At 48.5% G+C, this 23,083-nt stretch overlaps 2 protein-coding genes across 2 annotated transcripts in view; both read right to left on the bottom strand.

The window, feature by feature from the left end:
• The window catches only part of LOC138999548 (patr class I histocompatibility antigen, A-126 alpha chain-like), a 375,823-nt gene that overhangs the window by 150,377 nt on the left and 202,363 nt on the right, over positions 1-23,083 (bottom strand). The window lies entirely within an intron of this gene.
• On the bottom strand, positions 3,425-22,242 carry NLRP13 (NLR family pyrin domain containing 13). Its single transcript, XM_070402461.1, has 8 exons — positions 21,960-22,242; positions 17,882-19,466; positions 14,781-14,948; positions 12,166-12,333; positions 7,884-8,054; positions 6,809-6,979; positions 5,044-5,214; positions 3,425-3,599 (listed from the first exon to the last, which is right to left on the bottom strand). Exons 1-8 carry the CDS (start codon positions 22,240-22,242, stop codon positions 3,425-3,427), a joined length of 2,892 nt encoding a protein of 963 aa, XP_070258562.1.

The following is a 23,083-nucleotide window of genomic DNA, read 5'->3' as shown; positions in this document are numbered from 1 at the left end:
GACAGGCATTCTGGTGGTTTCTAATAATTGATGCTATAAATTCCACTAAATGGACAACCTTGCAAATGTCATCTTGTACAGGAGTCTGGGGCTTTTAAGGTAGCTACTTAGACATACAAGGGTAGCACATGCCATTATGAAGGTAACCGAGAGAAGGATCAAAATAACTCTAGCCCTCACCTGGCACATGTGGCTCAGTGGTTGAGCATCGACCTATGAACCAGGAGGTCACGGTTCGATTCCTGGTCAGGGCACATGCCCAGGATGTGGGCTCAATCCCCAGCAGATGGCATTCAGGAGGCAGCCAATCAATGATTCTCATCATTGATGTTTCTCTCTCTCTCCCCATCTCCCTTCCTCTCTGAAATCAATAAAGATATTTTAAAATAAAAATAAATAACTCTAGCCCTGGCTGGGTAGCTCAGTCAGTTAGAGCATCATCCTGATATGCCAAGATTGTGGGTTCAATCCCTCGCCAGGTCATATATTAGTATAGGAATCAACCAATGAATGCATGAATAAGTGGAACAACAAATCAATGTTTCTCTCTCCTTCTTTCTCCTCTCTCTCTCTCTCTCTCTCTCTCTCTCTCTCGGATTGGATGAAAGAAGGTGAAGAGCATTTATGCATAACCTATAGACACAGACAACTGTCTGGTGATGGCCAGAGAAAGGGGGGGGGGTGTTCTGGATGAAAGTGGGTAATGGAGACATTTGTAATAGTGACAACAATAAAAATAAAGTTAAAAAATAAATACTCTGATGGGAGGGAGGTGGATGGTGTGAGGGATGCAGACGGCCGTGAACTGAACTCTGAACCAGCAAGACACTAGCACACAATGCGTGGAATTCATGTGACACCTCAGTGGACAGAGCTGCTGGTATCAGTGGAGGCGCAGTGGTGCAGAAAGGACCACCCCACCCCAAGCTGAAGGTGGATTTGTCCTCACACTGAGCCTTCAAATGCCACTCTCCCTGTCACCGGGAAAGCTGTGTGGATCCCCTGAGAGCCAGGTGCACACACCCATGATGGGCATTCCCGTTCCAGAGGGTGTGTGTGGGGGGGGGGGCTGCTGTTGTTGATCCCAGGGCCCCCAACTCACTTTGGCATGACTAAGAACCATCTTTGAAGCCATCTTCGAGTATTCTAAACATTTTTGAAATACTGTGACCTAATTTAAGGGACTCTGTGACAAATTCAAAAATTCTAGACCAACGGAAAATTCCAAAAACATGATGGGGATTAAGAGTGGTTGTAAATTGCCCTAACCGGTTTGGCTCAATGGATAGAGCGTTGGCCTGCAGACTCAAGGGTCCCGGGTTCAATTCTGGTCAAGGGCATGTACCTTGGTTGCGGGCACATACCCAGTAGGGAGTGTGCAGGAGGCAGCTGATCGATGTTTCTCTCTCATTGATGTTTCTAACTCTCTATCCCTCTCCTCTTCTCTCTGTAAAAAAAAGATAAAATATATTTTTTTTTAAAAAAAAAGGAGTGGTTGTAAATAAATAAAATATAGGGGGAAGAGAGAAGAAAATAAAATATAAAATAAATTTTAAAATGAGGGGAAAAAGAGAAAAGAGTGGTTTTGGAAGTCTGTCTGCCTTATTTAATCACAGTACAATAGTTATGTAATAATAATTACATCATTACCACAGCTCAGTCCATAAGAAATGAAGCTTTGGGTTTCCTCCATCTATTTTTATATGCTTCACTTTATTGAATCTTTGCAACACACTCAAGAATTTCAAACATTACATCAAAGAAAGACAAAAAATACCCACACACACAAAAAAAACCCTTAAAGCCAACATAGGCTCTTGGGGTCGAATACAGTATTTGATGAGGATTCTGGAGGTTGGGCATTTAATATGCTGCCCACAACACTGTGGAAAAACAATAGAGGTGACAGCCCACTCATCCCACAAACAGTGGCGCCTGAACAATACATCGGTGAGGACCTCCTGGTGGTTGTGTTCCAGAACCTTCCACGGGAAAGCAGGGGCATCTCATCCTTGGTCACCACCACCATTTATCTTCAAGCTCATTGAAATCCCACTTACACAGGATTCTCAGAAAATGCCCCTTCTCCTGTAATTCCTGCAACTTCCTTTTCACAAGATGGTATAAGTCTTTCTCCAGCCTGCAAGAAAACAAGCCAAATAAAAAAAGAATAGAGAATTAGAAGAGATGATTGGCTAAGAGGATAAACATAAAAGCTCACCTGTTTGTCCTCATATTATTGATTTCAGAGAGAGGAAGGGAGAGGGAGAGCGAGATAGGAACATCAATGATGAGAGAATCATTGATCGGCTGCCTCCTTCATGGTCCCTACTGGGGATCGAGCCTGCAACCCAGGCATGTGCCCTTGACTGGAATGGAACCCATGACCCTCATGGGTTCAGTCTGTAGGCCAATGCTCTATCCACTGAGCCAAACCACCTAAAAACATATTTTAAAAAATAAATAATACCTGAAGCAGGGAGGCACAGAACAGACTGACATACCTTGATGTGGGGTGGGGGGAGGAGGGAGGATGAAAAGAGATAAACCAAAGAACTTATATACTTATATGCATAGCCCATGAACATGGGCAATTGGATACTGAAGACCTGAAGTGAATAGAGGAAGGAGAGGGGTAAGGAGGGAAGAAAATGGGAGATATTTGTAATACTATCAACAATAAAAAAATATTTTTTTAAAGTTAAAACAAATAAATAAACAGAATATCTCTATATAAAACCCTAATATGCAAATAGACCAAATGGTGGAATAACCAAACAACCGGTCACTATGATGTGTGCTGACCACCAGGGGGCGCACACACAGAACATCACGGGCATCATCCGCGGCGGGATGGTAGAGCAGGTGAGCGGGGGCACCAGACCAAGGTAGGGAGCCAGTCACTGTCATCAGGGTAAGCCTTTGGTAGTTACTGAAAATTCTTTGCTCTCTTGTGCTGTGGTCCCACCGGGTCCCAATTGCTCAGCGCCATCAGTGGTTGTGAGCAGTGGCTGCCAGCCCCGGTTCCCCATGAGGGCTTCCCCACCTCCCCCTGTTCCTGAGTGGCAATCAGGGCAGCAGCCGCTGCTCGTACCCACGGACAGCACTGGCCCCACTTGCACCCGCTGCTCGTGCCAGCCCCAATCATTCTGTGCCATCAGCGGGTGTAAGTGAGGCCGGCACCATCAGCATGTGGGAGCTGCGGCAGCGGGAGCGAGGCTGCCAGCAGAGAGGGGACCGGGGGCCACAGTGGGAGGGGCTGGGTTGGAGTGCAGAGGATGGGCTGAGACCCACCCCTGTACCCACCACAGCCTCACAACCCACAGTTCCTTCAAGGTGCACGAATGTGTGCACTAGACCCTAATATCTATCTATTACCCAACCCTTCCCCACACCTCAAGGGGGGATGTAAAAGCCAGGGGCATTACCCAAGTTTCTGCAGTTTGCATGAGGGTTTCTGCAGAGACTTCCACAGTGTGTTGACGCCCTCGGACCCCAGGTCATTCCCCAGGAGGTTCAGGTTCACCAGGCTCTTTCTGACGCTGAGCGCCGAGGAGAGGTCCTTGCAGCACGCGGAAGTCAGACTGCAGCTCTCCAGCCTGGCGTGGGGCGGGCAGAAAGGGTGAGTGGCAGTTCTCCAACATTGAGAAATCAGAAATGAAAGTGGTATGGTTACACAGTGGAATACAACGTGGCCATGAAAAAGAAGGAACACTTATCCTTTGGGACAGCATGGATGGATCTGGAGAATACAGTGCTACATGAAATAAGCCAGTCAGAGAAAGGCAAATACCATGTGATCTCTCACTTACACGTGGAATCTAGAGAACAAAATAAACAGACGAACAAAATAGAACCAGAGGCACAGATGCATGAGACAGATTGACAGATCTCAGAGGGAAGGGGGATGCAGACTGGATGAAAGAAGGTGAAAGGATTAGCCGAGGACATATATGCATAACCCATAGACACAGACAACAGTGTGGTGAGGGCCAGAGGCTGCATGGAGGTGGGCAAAATGGGGCTATCCGTAATAGTGTCAAAATAAAAATAAAGTTTAAAAAAACTAAAAAATAATCTACAAGCAAAGAGATTTTTAATATCATATATCATAGAAGTCTAATATGCTAAGTGTCTGGTTGACCAGTTGGCCGTTCAATCAATCAAAGCGTAATAAGCTAATGATATGCTAAGGCTGCTCAACCACTCACTATGATATACACTGACCACCAGGGGGGCAGACAGTTGGCCAGTAGGTTTGCTTGCTGCTGGGGTCCAGCCAATTAGGACTGAGTGAGATGGGCTGGACAAGCCCTCCCACATCCCTCCCTGGCCCTGATTGCATGCACCGGTAGGGTCCCTTGGCCTGGTCTGCACCCTCTCACAATCCAGGACCCCTCGGGGGATGTCAGAGAGCTGGTTTCAGCCCGATCCCGAAGACCAGGTGAGGGACCCCACTGGTGTACAAATTTGTCCACCGGGCCTTGTGTGTGTGTGTGTGTGTGTGTGTGTGTGTGTGTGTATATACTGAGTGATCAGATTATTATGACTGGCCAGATTATTATGACCACCCCATCAGTACAATGAAGTGAATTAGTTATGCAAATAATAATAATAATAAAACCTTGAGAGTATTTGCTTAGGAAGTTTTCAATATTCAGTATTTTTGGAAATGTCAATGAAGTACTGATGGGGTGGTCATCATAATCTGGCCACTCAGTGTATATATGTAATTGATTTCAGAGAGGAAGGAGAGGGAGAGAGAGATAGAAACATCAATGATGAAAGAGAATCATTGATTGGCTGCCTCCTGCATGCCCCCCACTGGGGATCGAGCCCGCAACCCTGGCATGTGCCCTTGACCAGAGTTGAACTGTGACATCCTGGTTCATGGATTGATGTTCAACCACTGAGCCACACCAGCTGGACAGCAAAGAGAAGTTTAAAGAACTTTGTCCTTCCCCGTGTCCCCCCTTCTGAGCCGTGCGGGCCCATGTGCTGTCTGTCCCCTCCCAGGAGGGAGCAGTGGTCTAGCCCACTCACCCGAGTGTGTTCAGGGTGCAGTTGGGCTGTTTCAGAGCTGCACACAGCCGCTTCCCTCCGGCGTCCTGAATGTGGTTTCCACCAACGTCCAGCACCTTCAGGCTGGAATTGCACCCCAGGGCCTCCGCCAGCACCCAGCAGCCCTCTGCCTCGAACGCGCACTCTGACAGACTGTGGGATACAAACATGCAAGTGTCACATGATCTCACTCATATGGGGACCAAATAATGAACCAAATAAACTGAAGATCAAAAATAGACTCAGAGCCCAGCTGGCTTGACTCAGTGGTTGAGCATCAACCTATGAACCAGGAGGTCACGGTTCTATTCCCAGTCTGGGCACATGCCAGGGTTGTGGGCTCAATCCCCAGTGTGGGGAGTGCAGGAGGAAGCTGATCCATGATTCTCTCCTTATCATTGATGTTTCTATCTCTCTCTCCCTCTCCCTTCCTCTCTGAGATCAATAAAAATATTTTTTTAAAAAATAGACCCAGAGACAGAAGCATAGAATAGACTATTGAACCTCAGAGGGAAAGCAGAGGAGGGTGGGTGGGAAGAGATCAACCAATGCACTTGTATACATAACCCGTGGACACAGACAATGGGGTGGAGAGGGCCTGGGGGGAGCAGTCTGCAAGAGGTTGGGGCGTTGGGAAGGGGGACCTATATAATGCTTTCAATAATAAAGATTTTCTCTTTAAATGTGCAAGAGGGGAAACTATCCCAGGGCCTCAGTCTTTTGTTGTTGTTAATCCTCACCCAAGGATTTTTTTTTTCCATTGATTTTTAAAGAGAGCAGAAGGGAGAGAGGAATAGTGTCAAAATAAAAATAAAGTAAAAAAAAAAAAACCTGAAAAAAAATCTACAAGCAAAGAGATTTTTAATATCCTATATAATAAAAGCCTAATATGCTAAGTGTCTGGTTGACCAGTTGGCCGTTCAATCATTCAAAGCATAATATGCCAATGTATACTAAGGCTGCTCAACTGCTCACTATGATGTGCACTGACCACCAGGGGGCAGACAGTCCACCTGTTGACCAGTTGCTATGATGTCCTAGATGCCCCCTACGGGGGAGTGGAGCCCACAATCCGGGCATGTGCCCTGACAGGGAATGGAACCATGACCACCTGGTTCATAGGTCGATGCTCAACCACTGAGCCACGCCGGCCAGACTTGAACGGCTGCTTTCCTCCTGAATGTCTGGGGTCTCAGGACAGGGGACGCAGGCGCATCCACAGGACCAGCGCCGAGTAAAACCCTGAGCTCGGGGTCTGCGGGGTCTATAGGGATCCCTGCCCTCCCCCCGCCCACCGCCAAGCACAGCCTTTCCCCGTGTTGGCACCGCTGGGGGCTGGGGGCATGATGAATCCTGGCTGAGCGACCTACGGGGGAGAATTCCTGGGCGCCAGTGCTGTTTCCCCCAGACTGCCCGAGGCACCTGCTCCTGCAGCCATGTCACCGTCTCCCTGACTGGAATGACCCAGGGCCACCCACGCGGCTCTATGCAGAGCTCCCCGAGGCCTCCCCAGGCATCAGACCCAGGGGGCCCGGACTTAGTCACCCCGCTTTCCACTATGCACCCCGCACACCCCCACCTCCAACACAAGCTAAGGCTCCCCTGTGCCACGAATCCCCCTTCTACACGCAGAGGAACCCCCGCCTGGAACACTGGCCTGCACACCACAGGTGGCCCACTGACCACAGGCTCGGGTCCCCACTGACCACAGGTTCGGGTCCCCACTGACCGAGGCCAGGGCACTTACTCCAGGTTCTGCAGGCTGCAGTCCTTGTGGCTCAGGGCCTCACTCAGAGAGCATACCCCCTCGTCGCCCAGGCGGTTCCTCCTCAGACTCAGGTGAGTCAGGCCCTGGTTCTGCAGGAGCGCGTCAGCCAGGTACCGGCCACTGGGCGCACCCAACTCACAGGAGCAGAGCCTGTGGGTGGAGAGGGGTGCGGACAGCAGCTCAGGCCTCAGCGCGCCCTAGGCCCACGCCCCAGGTCCGCCGCACAGCTGCCAGCCCGCTGCTGCCTGGCTTTGGGGTCACCATGGTGTCTCCCTACCCCCCACCACTGGCCTCAGGGTTACCATGGTATCTCCCTGCCCCCCACCCGAGATGCGCGGAGGATCTGTGTGCTGACTGTCCGACCGGTCCTATTCCAGCCTCAGATCACAGCTCCACAAGCATGTGCCCGTGCCTGACCGGTGGTTAGAAGAATTGTGGGTTCGATTCCTGATCAAGGGCACCTACCTGGGTTGCACGTATCAAGGGCACCTACCTGGGTTGCACGTTCAATCCCCAACCCTGGTCAGGTGCGCCCAGGAGGCAACTAATCAATGTCTCTCTCTCACATTGATCTCTCTCTCTCTCTCCCTCCCTCCTTCCCTTCCTCCCTTCCACTCTTTCTAAAAATCGATGGGGAAAATTTATATCCTCAGGTGAGGATTAAGAAAAGAAAAATAATAAACTAGTCTGGTCTGGCCAGTTTGGCTCAGTGGGTAGAGCGTTGGCTTGTGGACTGAAGGGTTCAGGTTGGATTCCAGTCAAGGGCACATGCCTGGGTTGCAAGCTCCATCCCCAGTGTGGGGCATGCAAGAGGCAGCCGATCCATGATTCTCTCTCATCATTGATGTTTCTATCTCTCTCTCCCTCTCCCTTCGTCTCTGAAATCAGTATAAATATATATTTTTTAAAAGAGCCGAAGAGGGTAGATGCCGTGTTAAGTGCTACAATAGTAATAATAATAGTAACATAGGTCCCAGTGACGGGACCACTCTTCCCCCCCTCCTCCCCGATGCCGACAGAGGGTCATGTTCAGACACAGGGCCCAGGAGCTCACACCAGCCTCCGTAAGGCGCAGCCGGGAAGGCTGAGGGAGGCACACAGCCACTGCAGCCCCTTGTCCTGGAGCTGGTTGAACGCCAGGCACAGACGCGTGGTCCGCTGGGTGCTGGAGAGAATTGAGGCCACCTCCTCTGCACGGGCCGCTGACAGGCTGCACTTCTCCAGGCTGCAGGAGGGGTAGGTGCAGGGTGAGCCTCGCCCCCCTCCCCCTCCCCCGTTTCGTTCTCACACTGCCCCTCCCTGGGGCCACGCCTGTGTGGAACCCAACCATCATGGGAAGATTAAATTGGATATAGGGCTCTGGCTGGGTAGCTCAGTTGGTTGGAGCATCATCCTGATACACCAAGATTGTGGGTTCCATCCCTGGTCAGGACACATATAGGAATCAACCAATGACTGCATCAATCAGTGGAACAACAAAAATGGATGTTTCTCTCTCTCTTTCTGGCTCTCTAAACGTCAATTAAAAAAAAAAAAAAAAAAGAAATAAAATAGCCCTGGCTGGTGTGGCTTAGTTGGTTGAGTGTGACCTATATCAGGGCATATGCACAGGTTGTGGGCTGGATCCCCAGTAGGGGGCGTGCAGGAGGCAGCCAATCAATACTGTGCTGTCCCATCAATGTTTCTCTCTCTCTCTCTCTCTCTCTCTCTCTCTCTCTCTCTTTCTCCCTCCCTCTTCTCCTCCCTTTCTCTCTCTCTCTCTCTCTCTCTCTCTCTCTCTCAAATCAATAAAAATATATTTTTTTAAATAAAAATAAATTAAATCGGATAAAGAACAAAAGCTTCAAAGAGAAAAAAGTGGCTCAAGATACAGTTTCTCAACCCTTGTCCTACTGAGTTTTGGGCCGACCTTCTTGGTTTTGGGAGGGTGGTCCCCCCAGTGCAGTGCAGGGTGTTGATCCTAACTGGTCTTTACCCATGACACACCAGCAGCGTCCTTCTCCCAACTGTGAAAATCAAGTGTGTGTCTGGGCATTGTCAAATGTTCTCTGAGGGACAAAATAGTCCCCAGTCAAAACCCACTGGGTTTAGGGGAGGCTGACGGGAACCTCTTTGGGTTAAACCAAAGAGGCTGTGGGGTCCACGGTCACACTGGAGGCAAAACTAGCCAAGCCTGAGCCCGAAGGAGAAAGGTAGGAGAGAAAGGCCAGTGTGGCTCAGTTGGTTGGATGTCATCCCATGCACCCAAAGGTCGCCGGCTCAGTTCCCGGTCAGGGCACATCCCTGGATTGTGGGCTTGATCCCGAGTCAGGGTGCGTACAGGAGGCAACTGATCCAAGTTTTTCTCTCACATCAATGTCTCTCTCTCTCTCTCTCTCTCTCTCTCTCTCAATAAAACAAATTTAAACAAAAGAAGTGTGCCCACAGGATAGGTAAATACAACCACTATGTTCATAGCAGCAAAATTTACCTTAGCTAAGGTTTGGAAACAGCCTAAATGCCCATCAGCAGATGAATGGATTAGAGAACTGTGGTACATCTACACAATGGAATTCTACACTGCTGTAAAAAAGAAGGAACTCTTACCATTTGCAACAGCATGGATGGAACTGGAGAGCATTACGCTAAGTGAAATAAGCCAGTCAGTGAAAGAAAAATACCACATGATCTCATTCATTTATGGATAATAAAGAACATTATAACCTGATGAACAAAAATAGATACAGAGGCAGAGAAGCATCGAACAGACTGTCAAACTACAGCGAAAAAGCTGGGGAGGGTGGGAGGGGGGGAAGGTTACAGATCAACCGAAGGACTTATATGCATGCATATAAGCATAACCACTGGACACAAGACACTGGGGAGGGGGTGAGGGGATGTGCCAGGGGGTAGGGGAGGTCAGTGGGGAAAAAGAAGACATATGTACTACTATTTGTAATACTTTAAACAATAAAATTAAATTTAAAAACAACAACAAAACAAAAACATATTCTTGCCTGGCCACTCCCACCTGCAAAGAAGATACTTGGACCCAGGGAGAGACTTACGAGAGCTCCCTCAGGGCACACTTTGACGTGTCAAAGGACTTCTGAAAGCTCTTCACCTCAATATTAGAGAGGTCATTGTCGCCCAGGCTGAGGAAGCGCAGGCTGGCGTTCTTGTTGAGTTCCATAAAGAGACTGCGACAAGCCACACAGGTGAGGTCGCACGATTCCAACCTATCAAAGAGGCCCCGAGTTGGGCAATGACTCGAAGGCAGAGTGGTTGTCCATTCAGAGTTCTTCTTGCTGCACCAACAAAAGCTGACTTCTCCCCACGCCTGAGTCAGGTGGCCTCTGAGTTAGTGCCACTCAAAGTGTGGTCCAGGGTACAGCATCACCTCAGAGCTGGCGCCACCTGCTGGAGCTCAGAGGGTGTGTTCCAGTAATCTGTGTTTTAACACTCCACCTTCTCCATCTCCCAGCCCCACCCCCCACCTCCCCACCCCGCCCATCTCTGATGATTCTGTTATAAATTAAAATGTTATGACCCAGCAATTCCACTCTGGGACTATTCAAAAGAATATTTGCACCCCTATGTTCATAGCAGCCTTATTTACAATAGCGAAGATGTGGAAGCAGCCCAAGTGCCCATCCGTAGGTGAATGGATAAAAAAAAGCTGTGGTCCATTTACACCATGGAATACTATTCAGCCATAAAAAAAAGGGAGAAGGAATCTTACCTTTTGCGACAGCATGAATGGGCCTGGAGATTATTATGCTAAGTCAGTGGTCGGCAAACTCATTAGTCAATAGAGCCAAATATCAACAGTACGATTGAAATTTCTTTTGAGAGCCAAATTGTTTAAACTTAAACTATAGCCAAAACCGGTTTGGCTCAGTGGATAGAGCGTCGGCCTGCGGACTCAAGGGTCCTGGGTTCGATTCCGGTCAAGGGCATGTACCTGGGTTGCGGGCACATCCCCAGTGGGAGATGTGCAGGAGGCAGCTGATCGATGTTTCTCTCTCATCGATGTTTCTAACTCTCTATCTCTCTCCCTTCCTCTCTGTAAAAAATCAATAAAATATATTTAAAAAAAAAAAAAAAAAAAAAAAAAAAACTTAAACTATATAGGTAGGTACATTGTTATTAACTTAATCAGGGTACTCCTAAGGCTTAGGAAGAGCCACACTCAAGGGGCCAAAGAGCCACATGTGGCTCGTGAGCAGCAGTTTGCCAACCACTGTGCTAAGGGAAATAAGCCAGTCAGAGAGAGACATATACCATATGATCTCACTTATATGTGGAATCTAATGAACAACATAAACTAACAAACAGAGTGGAGACAGACTCATGGATACAGAAACAGGCTGACAGCTGTCAGAGCGGAGTGGTTTGGGGGCAGGGTGAGAAGGGTGAAGGAATTAAGCAAAGAAAGAAAGACTCATGGACACAGACAACAGTGTGGGGATTGCCAGAGGGAAGGGGGTTGGGGGTAGAAAGAAGAAGGTAAAGGAGAACAAATGGTGATGGAAGGAGACTTGACTTTGGATGGTGAACACACAATACAATATACAGATGATGTGTTGTAGAATTTTATACCTGAAACTGTATAATTTTATTAACCAACTAGAGGCCCGGTGCACGAAATTTGTGCACTGGTGGTGGTGTGTGTGGGGGGGGTTCTTCAGCCCGGCCTGCGCTCTCTCTCAGTCTGGGACCCCTCAGGGGATGTCCACTTGCCAGTTTAGCCCCACCCCCCGCTGGCAGTCCAGGGCTCTTGCAATCTGTAACCCCTCGCTCCTTACCATCCACCTGCAGCAGAGGAAGGAGAGGCTTCCGCCATTGCCACTGTGCTCGCCAGCCATGAGCCTGGCTTCTGGCTGTGTGGCGGTCCCCCTGTGGGAGCACACTCACCACCAGGGGGCAGCTCCTGCTTTGAGCATCTGCCCCCTGGAGGCCAGTGCACGTAATAGCGATCGGTCGTTCCGGCGACAGGTCATTCCACTGTTTGGCAATAAAATCAATTTAAAAATAAAATAAATGTGAGAATCACTGCTCCACACCCTTGTACTTTTCCCTCTGCTAATCTCCTTCCATATCCATGGCTGCCATGCTGGCTCCTGTCCTCTCAATGACTCCTCAAACATAGGGGTGGTCTTATTTCTGTGGAATTAAATCCCTGGGATTTCAAAGTCCCAGTTCCCTTAGTCCAGCGGTTGAAGAAGTGCAGCTGGGGCTTCAGTAGAGCTAACATGAGAGCCAGTGTTCTCAGCTTCCTTTCCATGTTGGAGCAGAGTCCAGTCCAGCATCAGGCTAGGATAGTTTGTGTTCCTCACTGGAAACCAGAGACTTACCACAGGTACTTGAGTTTGCATGCGGAATGATTCAAGGTTCTAAAGATCACCATGGACAAAGCAACTCCCAGTTTGTTAGAACTCAAGTTCAGGTGGGTCAGCTGATTGTTACCATGGAGAAGCAGGACCAGCTCCTTCAACACCCGCACAGGGGTGATCGATTTGCAACTGAGGGGGGAAAAAAAACACCTAAAAAGCTTGTGTGAGGAGTGGTGAGGGGCGGGGACATTGTTTCCTCATCTTGCCTTTCTACCATCAACACACATACACATAGACCCTCAAGGATGTACAAGATATAAAAGGAGCCCCAAATTTGATTTTTGAGTCATGATACTGAACCTTTGAAGAGGCAATCTAAAAATATAGCCCCCCAAAAGACAATAAACTCAGTTGGACATATCAAGTCAGGAGTCAGCCCTGGCCGGGTAGCTCAGTTGGTTGGAGCATCATCCCAATGTGCCAAGGTTGTGGATTCGATTCCCCAGTCAGGGCACACACAAGAAGCAACTGACGCATGCATAAATAAGCGGAATAACACTCGATGTTTCTCTCTCAAATCAATAAATAATGTTTAAAAAAAATAAGAATAAGTTCTAGCCAGTTTGGCTCAGTGGATAGAGCATCAGCCTGCAAGGTCCCAGGTTCCATTCTGGTCAAGGGTATATACCTAGTTGCAGGCTCCTCCCAGGCCCAGGCCCTGGTCAGGGCGCATGCAGGAGGCAACCAATCAATGTGTTTCTCACATCGATGTTTCTCTCTGTCTTTCCCTCTTTCTTCTACCCTCTCTAAAAATCATTTGGAAAATATCTTTGGGTAAGGATAAATAAATAAATAAATAAATAATAAAGACAGGTGTCAACCTAGCTGCTTCCCTTCCCTAATCTGCCATGACAAGGTCCTGGGGCCACCCACTCTTCTAGGAAGGTGACCTCCGACATCAACCCTGCAAGGTTTGATGAAAACCACTCTCTCCTGTTGTTTTATGTGTGTGTTTAGCTTGTTTCTCCTTATCCTGAGGACTAAATGACAGAACCAAAATGTTGGTGGGGGTGGGGGGAGGATGAAAAAGACCACCATGTAAGCCCACCCCCCCTGTACTTGATCCAACTCCTTCACCACTCTGAGGTTTGAGGCAAGTCATGATCACAAAATCTTCTGCTCTTGGTTCCTTGAATCAACATGTGTCTGATATTTTAGACCTTGAGGTATGATGGAACGGCGGATGAAGAGTAGGATAGAATTCGTTGGCCAAGACTCCAGACAGAGCATCCTACCCAATGCCATCTCCAATTCAACCCTAAGCAGGACTCACTCTGTCCTCTATCAGCTGTTGCTTCCCTGGCTTCTCCTACAAGGTCCTCTTCCATCTGCTCATTATTTTCCATCTTCACGCTGGATTTGAGACCCTGTCGTTTCTATTTACATCATGCTAGAGGACCGGTAAGTCCAAAACTATGCTTCCATTTCAATGACTAGGTCGGAAAGTCCCTTCTTTTAAAAAAACAACAACAAAACATATATATATTTGATTTGATAGAGGGGAAAGGAAAGGGAGAGAGAGAAACATTGATTGGCTGCCCCCTGCACACGCCCTACTAGGAATCAAGCCTGAAACCTGGGCATGTGCCCCGACTGGGAATCAAACTGGCAACCTTTTGGTGCATGGGATGGTGCCCAACACAGTGAACCACACCAGCTGTTTCTTAAGAAACTGTTGTCTTCTTCTTGGGGAGATGTCGCCCTCTCATAAACTATTCTGATCATTTAGGTGCGTTTCTCCAACACAGTGTAAGCTCCATGAAGGCAGGAGTTACCCGTTCTGTTCACAACTCCACAACCGAGATAGAAACAGCCCTATAATATCTGAAAAGTTCTCCAGTCCTTCACATCCAACTCAAATCAGCAGCCTCACTCAGCGTCTTAAGGAAAAATGTTTCTCTACACATACCTCTAGGCTAGGGCAAGATCGGGCATGACGGACTCCAATTTTTTTTTTTTAATTTCAACCTATCCTGCCTACGTGGCAAATTCACGAATACAAACAGCTTTATTTTCCTTTTTTTTTTAAATATACATTTTTTTATTGATCTCAGAGACAAAGAGCGAGAGAGATAGAAACATCAATGATGAGAGAGAATCACCCATTGGCTGCCTCCTGCATGCCTCCTACTCAGGTTGAGTCTGCAACCCAGGCATGTGCTGTGATCGGGAATCGAACCCTGACCTCCTGGGTCATAGGTCAATGATCAACCACTGAGCCACGACAGTCAGGCTTTATTTTCTCTTTTAGCCTACTTTCTGGCAAATAGATACTTACTGTAGGAATCAAAAAAAAGTGTTGTTCACCCTGGCTGGTTTGGCTTAGTCGATAGAGTGTTGGCCTGCGGACTGAAGGGTCCCAGGTTCAATTCCAGTTAAGGGCATATGCCTGGGTTGCGGTCTTGATCCCCTGTAGGGGGCATGCAGGAGGCAACTGATCCATGATTCTCTCTCATCTTTGATGTTTCCATCCATCTCCCTCTCCCTTCCTCTCTGAAATCAATAAATATATATATATTTTTAAAAAGTGTTGTTCTGCTCTGGTACTCGTCAAATGGCGAGTGCCCCACACTTACGTCAGTCTCTGGAGTTTGCACGGTGGGTTTCTCAGCTCGTAGCAGAGTTTCCTCATCGCTGCGGCATTCAGCTTGCTGTTGCTTAGGTCCAGTTCACTCACGTTCCCATAGTGGAACACAGAGCAGATGTCCTGCCACTGGCGAGTCTTGGAACTGACAAGCCTTGTCCTTGATCCGGAAGAGAGAGAGAAGGCTGGTGAGTCCCTGAGCCTCAACCAACACCCAGAATTCACTCTACCGGAGGCAAGAAAAAAAGACCCTAACAAACTAGGTGTGGGCATCTCCTGGTGCTCTGGATATGAAAACGTGTAGCCCCAAAAGCATTGTTCCCAAAATACCGCATGGGTAATCCCCGCAATCCTCAACAATTCTTGTCAGAGGAAAGCAACCTCATAGGTGAGGCGAGGCAGAGGGAAGGTTTGACTCTTAAAAGTTCAGACTAAGTTCAGCAGATCCCCGATGAATTCGGAACTCTGCCCCCTAGCATTATGTAATCTCTGTGCCCCAATTTTCTATCTCTGGAAGGTCATTGAAAGGTCACAAAATTTTTTTAATCCTCACCTGAGGATATTTTTCTATTGATTTTTAGAGAGAGTGGGAGAGGAAAGACGAGAGAAATATTGATGTGAGAGAAACACATCTATTGGTTGCCTCCTGCACACACCCCGACCAGGGCCCAGGCTGGGGAGGAGCCTGCAACCTAGGTATGTGCCCTTCAGTCTGCAGGCCAACGTTCTATCCTCTGAGCAAACTGGCTAGGGTGAAAGGTCATAAATTTTTTTTAATCTCAGATGAGTAAAGTAAAACAAAAAGCCTATTCCTCAAGTACTTGAAAGGTATAGAATTCCTACTTGATGCCTATTCCATGAGCCCAGAATTGTAGCAGTGTTACAATAGTTGTGTCCAACCTTAAGTGTGTGTGTGTGTGTGTGTGTGTGTACTTGCCTGTGCTTCATATGTTTACTATCCCTGTTCATTCTGATATACAGACAGAGTTAAAAACCACTGAGGAGCCCTAACCAGTTTGGCTCAGTGGATAGAGCATCGGCCTGCGGACTGAAGCATCCCAGGTTTGATTCTGGTCAAGGGCATGTACCTTGGTTGCGGGCACATCCCCAGTAGTGGGTGTGTGCAGGAGGCAGCTAATTGATGTTTCTCTCTCATCGATGTTTCTAACTCTCTATCCCTCTCCCTTCCTCTTTGTAAAAAATCAATAAAATATATATATTTTTTAAAACACTGAGGAAAAACAGGAAGAAGTTGTGCAGTAGAGAAACAGGAAATGACCTTCCCATCAGAAGATCTGTGATCACCTTTAGGAAAGGGGTGAAATCTCCGTAAGCCTTAGGGTGATCATGCATTGAGTAGGGAATGATGACTGAGCACTGATCCTTGCAAGAAATGGGATCGGAAGACACTTCTAGTAAGAGCACTTACTCACATGACCCAACAGGGACCAGGACCTAGAGTCTCTGAGTAGGGTTTTAGGCATTCCAAGACAGGACACATGACAGCCAGTTTATATTGAACAGTTATCACTCCAGACAGAGCATCTTACTAATATTCCAATCCAGGTGAACACAAAGAAATTAGTCTTCTCAAATTTCAATTTGTTCAAAATCAAAATGGTCCTTCTTGTGGGTTTTAGGGTTTGAGGACACATGTGGCAGGCTCTGTCTCCTGAGAAAAGCTTAGAAAACATCCCTAGAACCTGAAATCATTAGCAGAACAGCCAGATTCTCTTATCTGGACTGGGAAAAAAAGAGGAGGAGGAGGAGGAGGAGGAGGAGGAGGGGGGGGAGGAGGAGGAAGAGGAGGAGGAGGAAGAGGAAGAGGAGGAGGAGGAAGGGAGAAGAAGAAATGAACAATAAAATAGCAATAAATATGTATGTAGCAACAATTGAATCTAAAAATCAAAATAAATGAATAGGAAATCTAATGAACAAAATAAACTGATGAATAAAATAGAACGAGAGGCATGGAAACATGGGACAGACAGACAAGTCTCAGAGGGAAGATGGGGTGGGTGGGGATAGAGTCACCAAAAAACATATGTGCATATATGCATTACCTATGGACACGAACAATAGGGTGGTGAAGGCCTGGGGTGGGGTGGGAACCAGGTGGAGGGAGGCAATGGGGGGAGGGGGCCATATTAATACTTAACAATAAAGATTTTTTTAAACTAATAAATAAAATTAACTTTTTCAAAAAAAAGAGAAAAAGAACCCAACTAGTTGAAGTATTTCTGGGATTCTTCTTCCAAGAGAAGTCATCAATGGTTGTCATTAGTGTCAGGGATGGGACAGGGTCATAGGATAAGAACCAAAGGAGATAAAAATAGTTCTGGGATTCTCCTTCCAGCAGACAACGGGGCAAATTCATCCGAACAAGCTTCAGGATTCAGTTGACTCCGTCAGCCCCACTCCCACCCCAACTCAGGCTTTAAGGAGAAACATCTAGCATTTGGTTAAGGTTCTGGAGCTCACAGAGAGCTGGGCACTCATCCAGGCTGAGCTATTCAACAGCCACCAGGGCATAAGCCAATTGTCATTTTATCCTTCACTTTTCTTAGCTATTATGTGTGGCAGTAACCATTCCCCCTCCGTTCAGCTGTGGGCAACAGATGTCAGATGATTCCTTAGCACAATGCCTGCACATACCTCCGTGTGCAGTGCCTGGGATAGAAGTTTTATCTTTAACTTAAATATTATATATATTTGATTTCAGAGAGGAAGGGAAAGGGAGAGAGAGATAGAAACCTCAATTATGACAACGAATCATTGATCGGCTGCCTCCTGCAGGCCCCCTACTGGGGATCGAGCCTGCAACCCAAGCATGTGCCCTTGACTGGAGCATGTGCCCAAACCCGGGACCCTTCAGTCTGCAGGCCAACACTCTATTCACTGAGCCAAACCAGTTAAGAGCCAGGGAACCCAGGAGACTCTCCTCCCTGGATAATGCTGATCAGTGATGTTTAATCAATCCTACCCATTGACAAACACAACTACGACAACCGAATCCCAGGTTACCACGGGAACTGGGGCAGAGCCCGCAAAGACAAGAGATCACTGAGGAAGAGACAATGCTGAGTTACTCACCCTGACGTGTCCCTACGGCTGGTCAACTCCGTTTGCGGAAGGAGGCAGCTGACGGAAAGCCTGAGCTTACTTAGCCTCTGACAGTGCCTCAGACAGAACGAGGTCGCCTGGAGCTGCAGGTCGCCAACCTCCAGGTCAGCTTCCAGAAGGTGGCTCAGAACCTGCTTGACAAAGGTCTCCTCCTGCGTCTCGTACAGGCACTGAAAAAATGGCAGCAACTCAAAACTGTAGGGGACCATGTCGGACACCGAGAGCTCTTCTGCCCATTGTAACAACTGGTCCATGATCCTGGGAGACATCTGACAAAGCAACGCATCTTCCACTTGCCTTGCGAGGTCCTGGTTCAAGAGACCGAAGGTGAAGAGCGCCGTCTTGTGCCAGTAGGAGTTTGCGTCCACCAAGGCATCATCCAGGACCACCCTCATCTCTTGGTGCTTCGAGAGGCCACCGACGGCTCCGTCCTTTCCCCTGAGCACGTAGAACATGGCCCCCAGGAACATCTGGAAGCTTTGGTGAGTGAAGGTCAGACAGTCCTCGCAGTCACTGACCTTCCGGAGAATGTTCAGCCGGAGGAGACAACGGATCAAGGGTGCCCGCAGGCGCCCGTGCCCCACGTCCTCTTTGGAAAACGTGAAGTTGGAGGACCACATCCCATGGGCAGCCAGAGAGCAGAGAGCCTGCCACTGCTCTGACCAGCACTGCTTTGACCAGCTCACCTCTGCCATCTCGAAGACGCTGGAGAAAAAGTAGGCGTACAGGCTGGTGGTGGTCTGGGCATTCAGCCAGAAGGAAGGACGTCGGGGCATCTGGCGCTTCAGGCAGGAACACACGGTCCAGCACACGAGAGGGGCAGAGCAGGCATGGGACAGAGGTTCGTTCTTTCTGACCCACTGTGCAACTTTGTTGGCTTCGTTTCGGTTCCTGAAGTACCTGAAGAAATATTCCTTCTGGTCTCCCTCCGTGAACCCTGGGATTTGTAGACACCATGGATGCAGTAACAGTTGTTTAAGTTCCTCACTGAGACAGTCCCTGGTAGTGACCAGTAAGGTGGCCGTGGGAAGGAGTTCCTTCTTCAACAGGTGGAGTAGGATGCTGGCCGCCGGGAGTCGCTGGTCCCAGTTTGTACATGGCGGGTGGTGGTCCACTTCGGAGGGCAAGGTCATCTCCTCAAAGCCATCGATGACGAACAGGAGCCTCTCAGGGTGACTCATGGCATGTTGGATGGGGATCTGAGAGTCAGCCCAGTCCCGGGATAGCAGGCCAACCAAGGTGGTGTCTTCTATGTCTTTGATGTGGTGGCAGCTGATATAGAAGACGTACTCGAAGCTGTGCTGGAAGAGCAAGCCCTCCGCCCAGTGCAGCACAACCTTCATCGCCAGGGTGGTCTTCCCAACCCCTGCTGGACCATGCAACACGATGGTCCGGGGCTGGGCTCCCGACCCCTTGGGGTACAGAAGGCGCTTCAGCTCTTCGTGCTCCCGCTCTCTGAAGTTACGAAGGTAGATGTGGTCTTCTGGCCACGGGATATTGTCCCACATCCCCAGTAACCGAGCCTTCAGCCTCACTCGGTACCTTCCTCTGTGGACTGAGAGAGAGAAGTGAGTCAAAATACAAAATGCTCAGGAGACATTTCAGCTTCAGGAATCATTCAATCATGACATTGTCTAACCCTGGCCTGTGTGGCTCAGTTGCTTGACCATAATACCATGCACTTAGTGGTCACTGGTTCCATTCCCAGTCGGGACACATGCCTGGATTGTGTGGGCTCCATCCCCAGCAGGGGGCATGCATGAGGCAGCCAATTGAAGGTTCTCTCTCATCAATGTTTCTCTCTCTCCCTCTCCCTTACTCTCTCTCTCTCTCTCTCTCTCTCTCTCTCTCAAATCAACAAAAACATTTTTAAAATAATGAAGAATTAAATCTCCTGGAACAAGATAAACAATTTCTGCCTTCAAGGGTCTCGCTTTTGGGAAGAGACGTGATGGGGGCAAGTGTCAAAAGGTAGCAAAAGTGAACTCGTTTTATGATACACACACATAAAAATCCTACGACAACACAGGAGAGATGAGGATGTCTTTGGAAGAGGGGAAAGGGATCAGCAGAGGCTTAAATTATGAGAAGGATCCAGTCCAAGACATAGAAGGAGATGCTTTCTGGCAGGGATAGCTGCTCGTGAAAATGCCCTGAGATGGGGACTGAGAACATTCTAGAGCAGTGATGGAGTGTCTAGCACACACACAAAAATACACAGCTACCTATTAAGGCAACACTAGTAGGTCTAATCAAATAATTGAATTGATGCCCCCTCCCCTGGGAACTGACCTTTAGGCCACTTCACAATGGACATTCCACTTGCTTAGACCACATTTCTCTTGCTAAGACCATTATCTCTTCCCTCCAGACTTTCCCAGGATCGAGACCTACACAGAGAGTTCTCCGCCCAGCAAAAGCCTGCCTAGAGTCCTTTAAAAACCTCTAACTCCTGTCTTTGGGGACTGGCACCATTTGGGATCTCAGCCCATCTGGTATCCAGATGACCTAATAAATTCATAATTCTTTACCCCTTTGGGCCTCATGTGTTCCTCTTTTTGTGACCCTAACAAATTCAAAGTCCAGAAACAGACACTGGCATCTAAGAACTTAGCGTAGAATCAGACAGAATGTCCAACTTGCAGGTGGCTTCCGATTTAACAGACGGGGAAGGGTATTGTTTCTGGAATACTATCCATTGGATAAAACTTCAGGAAAAAATGGCCAAGGTGGACCCGGTAAAATGTTCCATCAAACCATTTGTCTGCGATCATCGTAACATCGTGTGCACACACCTGATTGTTCTTCAGGGACCTCTGGTTCTTCTTCGCCTGGGTCTTGGGGACCCTGAGCCATCTCTGAAAGAAGCCATGATGATGGGGAATGAGAAACCTCAGGCTGGAAAGGGGTAGGCGGCGATGGGTGCTCTCAGTAAGACCAGCTCTCTCTCTGGCTAGCTTGGGGGTGACTGGGGAAGTCACATCCCCCAGCTCCATCAACTCAACTACTTTGGAAGCTCTCCATGTTGCAAAGCCCACGCCACACCTCAAACCCCTCCCTGCCTCTGGGACTTGGATCCAGCCAGACCCCCATTTGGTTCTTCCCCCAGGTGTCCACTTGGCTCACTCCCTCACTTCCAAGTCTTTCCTCAATTCTTACCTCCTCACAGTGGCGGATGACCCCAATAAACCCAACACAGACCCCCTACATCACAAGCCTTGGGCTCTCCCCATCCCCCTTATTCCTTCTCTTTTCCAATGCACGTGTCACCCTCTAACACACCACATGACGTACTTATTGATCCAATTTCTCATCTGTTACTAGCAATGTGGATGGAGCCCATAAAAATCCAGCAGCAGGGAGGGAGGATGGGAGGGAAGAGAACAACCAATAAACTTGTGTGAGTATATGCATAATCTGTGGACACAGACAATGAGGTGATGAGGGCCTGGGGGTGGGGGATGGGAGTGGGCTGTAAGAGGTTAATGGAGGGAAAAGGAGGGCCTATGTAATACTTTCAACAATAAAGATTTTATTAAAAATAAAGTTAGCCCTAACCAGTTTGGTTCAGTGGATAGAGCGTTGGCCTGCGGACTGAAGGGTCCCAGGTTTGATTCCGGTCAAGGGCATGTACCTTGGTTGCAGGCACATCCCCAGTAGGGGGTGCGCAGGAGGCAGCTGATCAATGTTTCTCTCTCATCGATGTTTCTATCACTCTATCCCTCTCCCTTCCTCTCTGTAAATAATCAATAATTTTTTTTTAATTTAAACCCAGCAACCACATCCTTGCTTCTATCCCTCCATGTCCCCATCACCCATAGCCCCCCAAACCCCATCATGTCCCCATCCTCTCGGTCACCCATTCTGCATGTCCCCTGAGACTCCCTCATGTCCCCATCCCTCATGGCCCCCCCATACCCCATCATGTCCCTATCCCCTATGTCCCTCCATGTCCTCTCCCCCTTCCCCATGTCTCCATCCCCTCGGTCCCCTATCCTCCCCACATTCCCCCCAACTCTGTGCCCCCCATGCCTCCAGCCCCACTCACCATTCATCTGGGCTCTCAGTTCCTCACAGAGCGAAGTCAGCTTCATGTCCTCAGAGATGCGGAGGGTCACGTCCCATACCTGCTGTCCCGGGAAGTACTCCTTCAACAGACACAGCAGATCCGTGGGGTCCGCTGCCTTCAAATTGGCCCAGGGGATCTTCTCGGAGCTCTTGGGCAGCAGCTGTGGGGACTGGAGGCCAAGTTTGAATTCCTCCAGCTGATACCGGTCCAGGTGCCTCAGGTGAGAGAGCAGCTTGTCATACAAGCGGTTGTCCACAGCCATGTTGGCGGAGAAGCTCATCCTGCCCACACGCCAGAGTCCCAGCTTCCCTGAGACCTGTCCCGCTCACAGAACAAGCAGGACCTGCACACAAGGAAGAGTGAGAACCGTAAACCATGGCCTTGGCTAGGTAGCTCTGTTGCCTTAGAGCAGTGGTTGGCAAACTCATTAGTCAACAGAGCCAAATATCAACAGCACAGCAATTGAAATTTCTTTTGAGAGCCAATTTTTTTAAACTTAAACTATATAGGTAGGTACATTGTTATTAACTTAATTAGGGTACTCCTAAGGCTTAGGAAGAGCCACACTCAAGGGGCCAAAGAGCCGCATGTGGCTCGTGAGCCGCAGTTTGCCGACCACAGCCTTAGAGCATCATCCCCATACACCAAGGTTGTGGGTTGATCCTGGGTCAGAGCACATACAGGAATCAACCAATGAATGCATGAATGAACTGAACAACAAATCAATTCTCTCTCTCTCTCTCTCTCTTTCTCTCTCCCCTCTCTAAAAATTAATGAAAACATATCCTCCCCCTAGCCGGTTTGCTCAGTAGATAGAACGTCGGCCTGTCCCGGGTTCGATTCCCATCAAGTACCTCAGTTGCAGGCTCCTCCCTGGCCTGGACCCTGGTTGGGGCACATACAAGAGGCAACCAATTGATGTGTTTCTCTCACATTGATATTTCTCTCTGTCTTTCCCACTCTCTCTAAAAGTCAATGAAAAAAATATCCTCAGGTGAGGATTAAAAAAGAATCAACCAATGAATCCATGTATGAGTGGAACAACAAATCAATGGTTTTCTCTCTCTCTCTCCTTTCCTCTCTCTAAAAATCAACAAAAACAT

Source organism: Myotis yumanensis, unplaced genomic scaffold, assembly GCF_028538775.1.
Source record: "Myotis yumanensis isolate MYYU_CA2020_CCGP unplaced genomic scaffold, mMyoYum1.0.hap1 SCAF_23, whole genome shotgun sequence".
Lineage (NCBI taxonomy): Eukaryota > Metazoa > Chordata > Mammalia > Chiroptera > Vespertilionidae > Myotis > Myotis yumanensis.
Note: the sequence above shows the minus strand (reverse complement) of the source record. Positions and strands in the feature narration are given on the sequence as shown.

Excerpts from the sequence above, each read along its gene's own strand:
- NLRP13 (XM_070402461.1), bottom strand. The coding sequence starts at position 22,242 with ATGGCTGTGGACAACCGCTTGTATGACAAGCTGCTCTCTCACCTGAGG. Across the intron at positions 14,949-17,881 it reads AGCCGTAGGGACACGTCAGG|GACAAGGCTTGTCAGTTCCA; the intron begins GTGAGTAACTCA and ends TTCCGGATCAAG. Across the intron at positions 3,600-5,043 it reads TGCACCCTGAACACACTCGG|GCTGGAGAGCTGCAGTCTGA; the intron begins GTGAGTGGGCTA and ends GCCCCACGCCAG.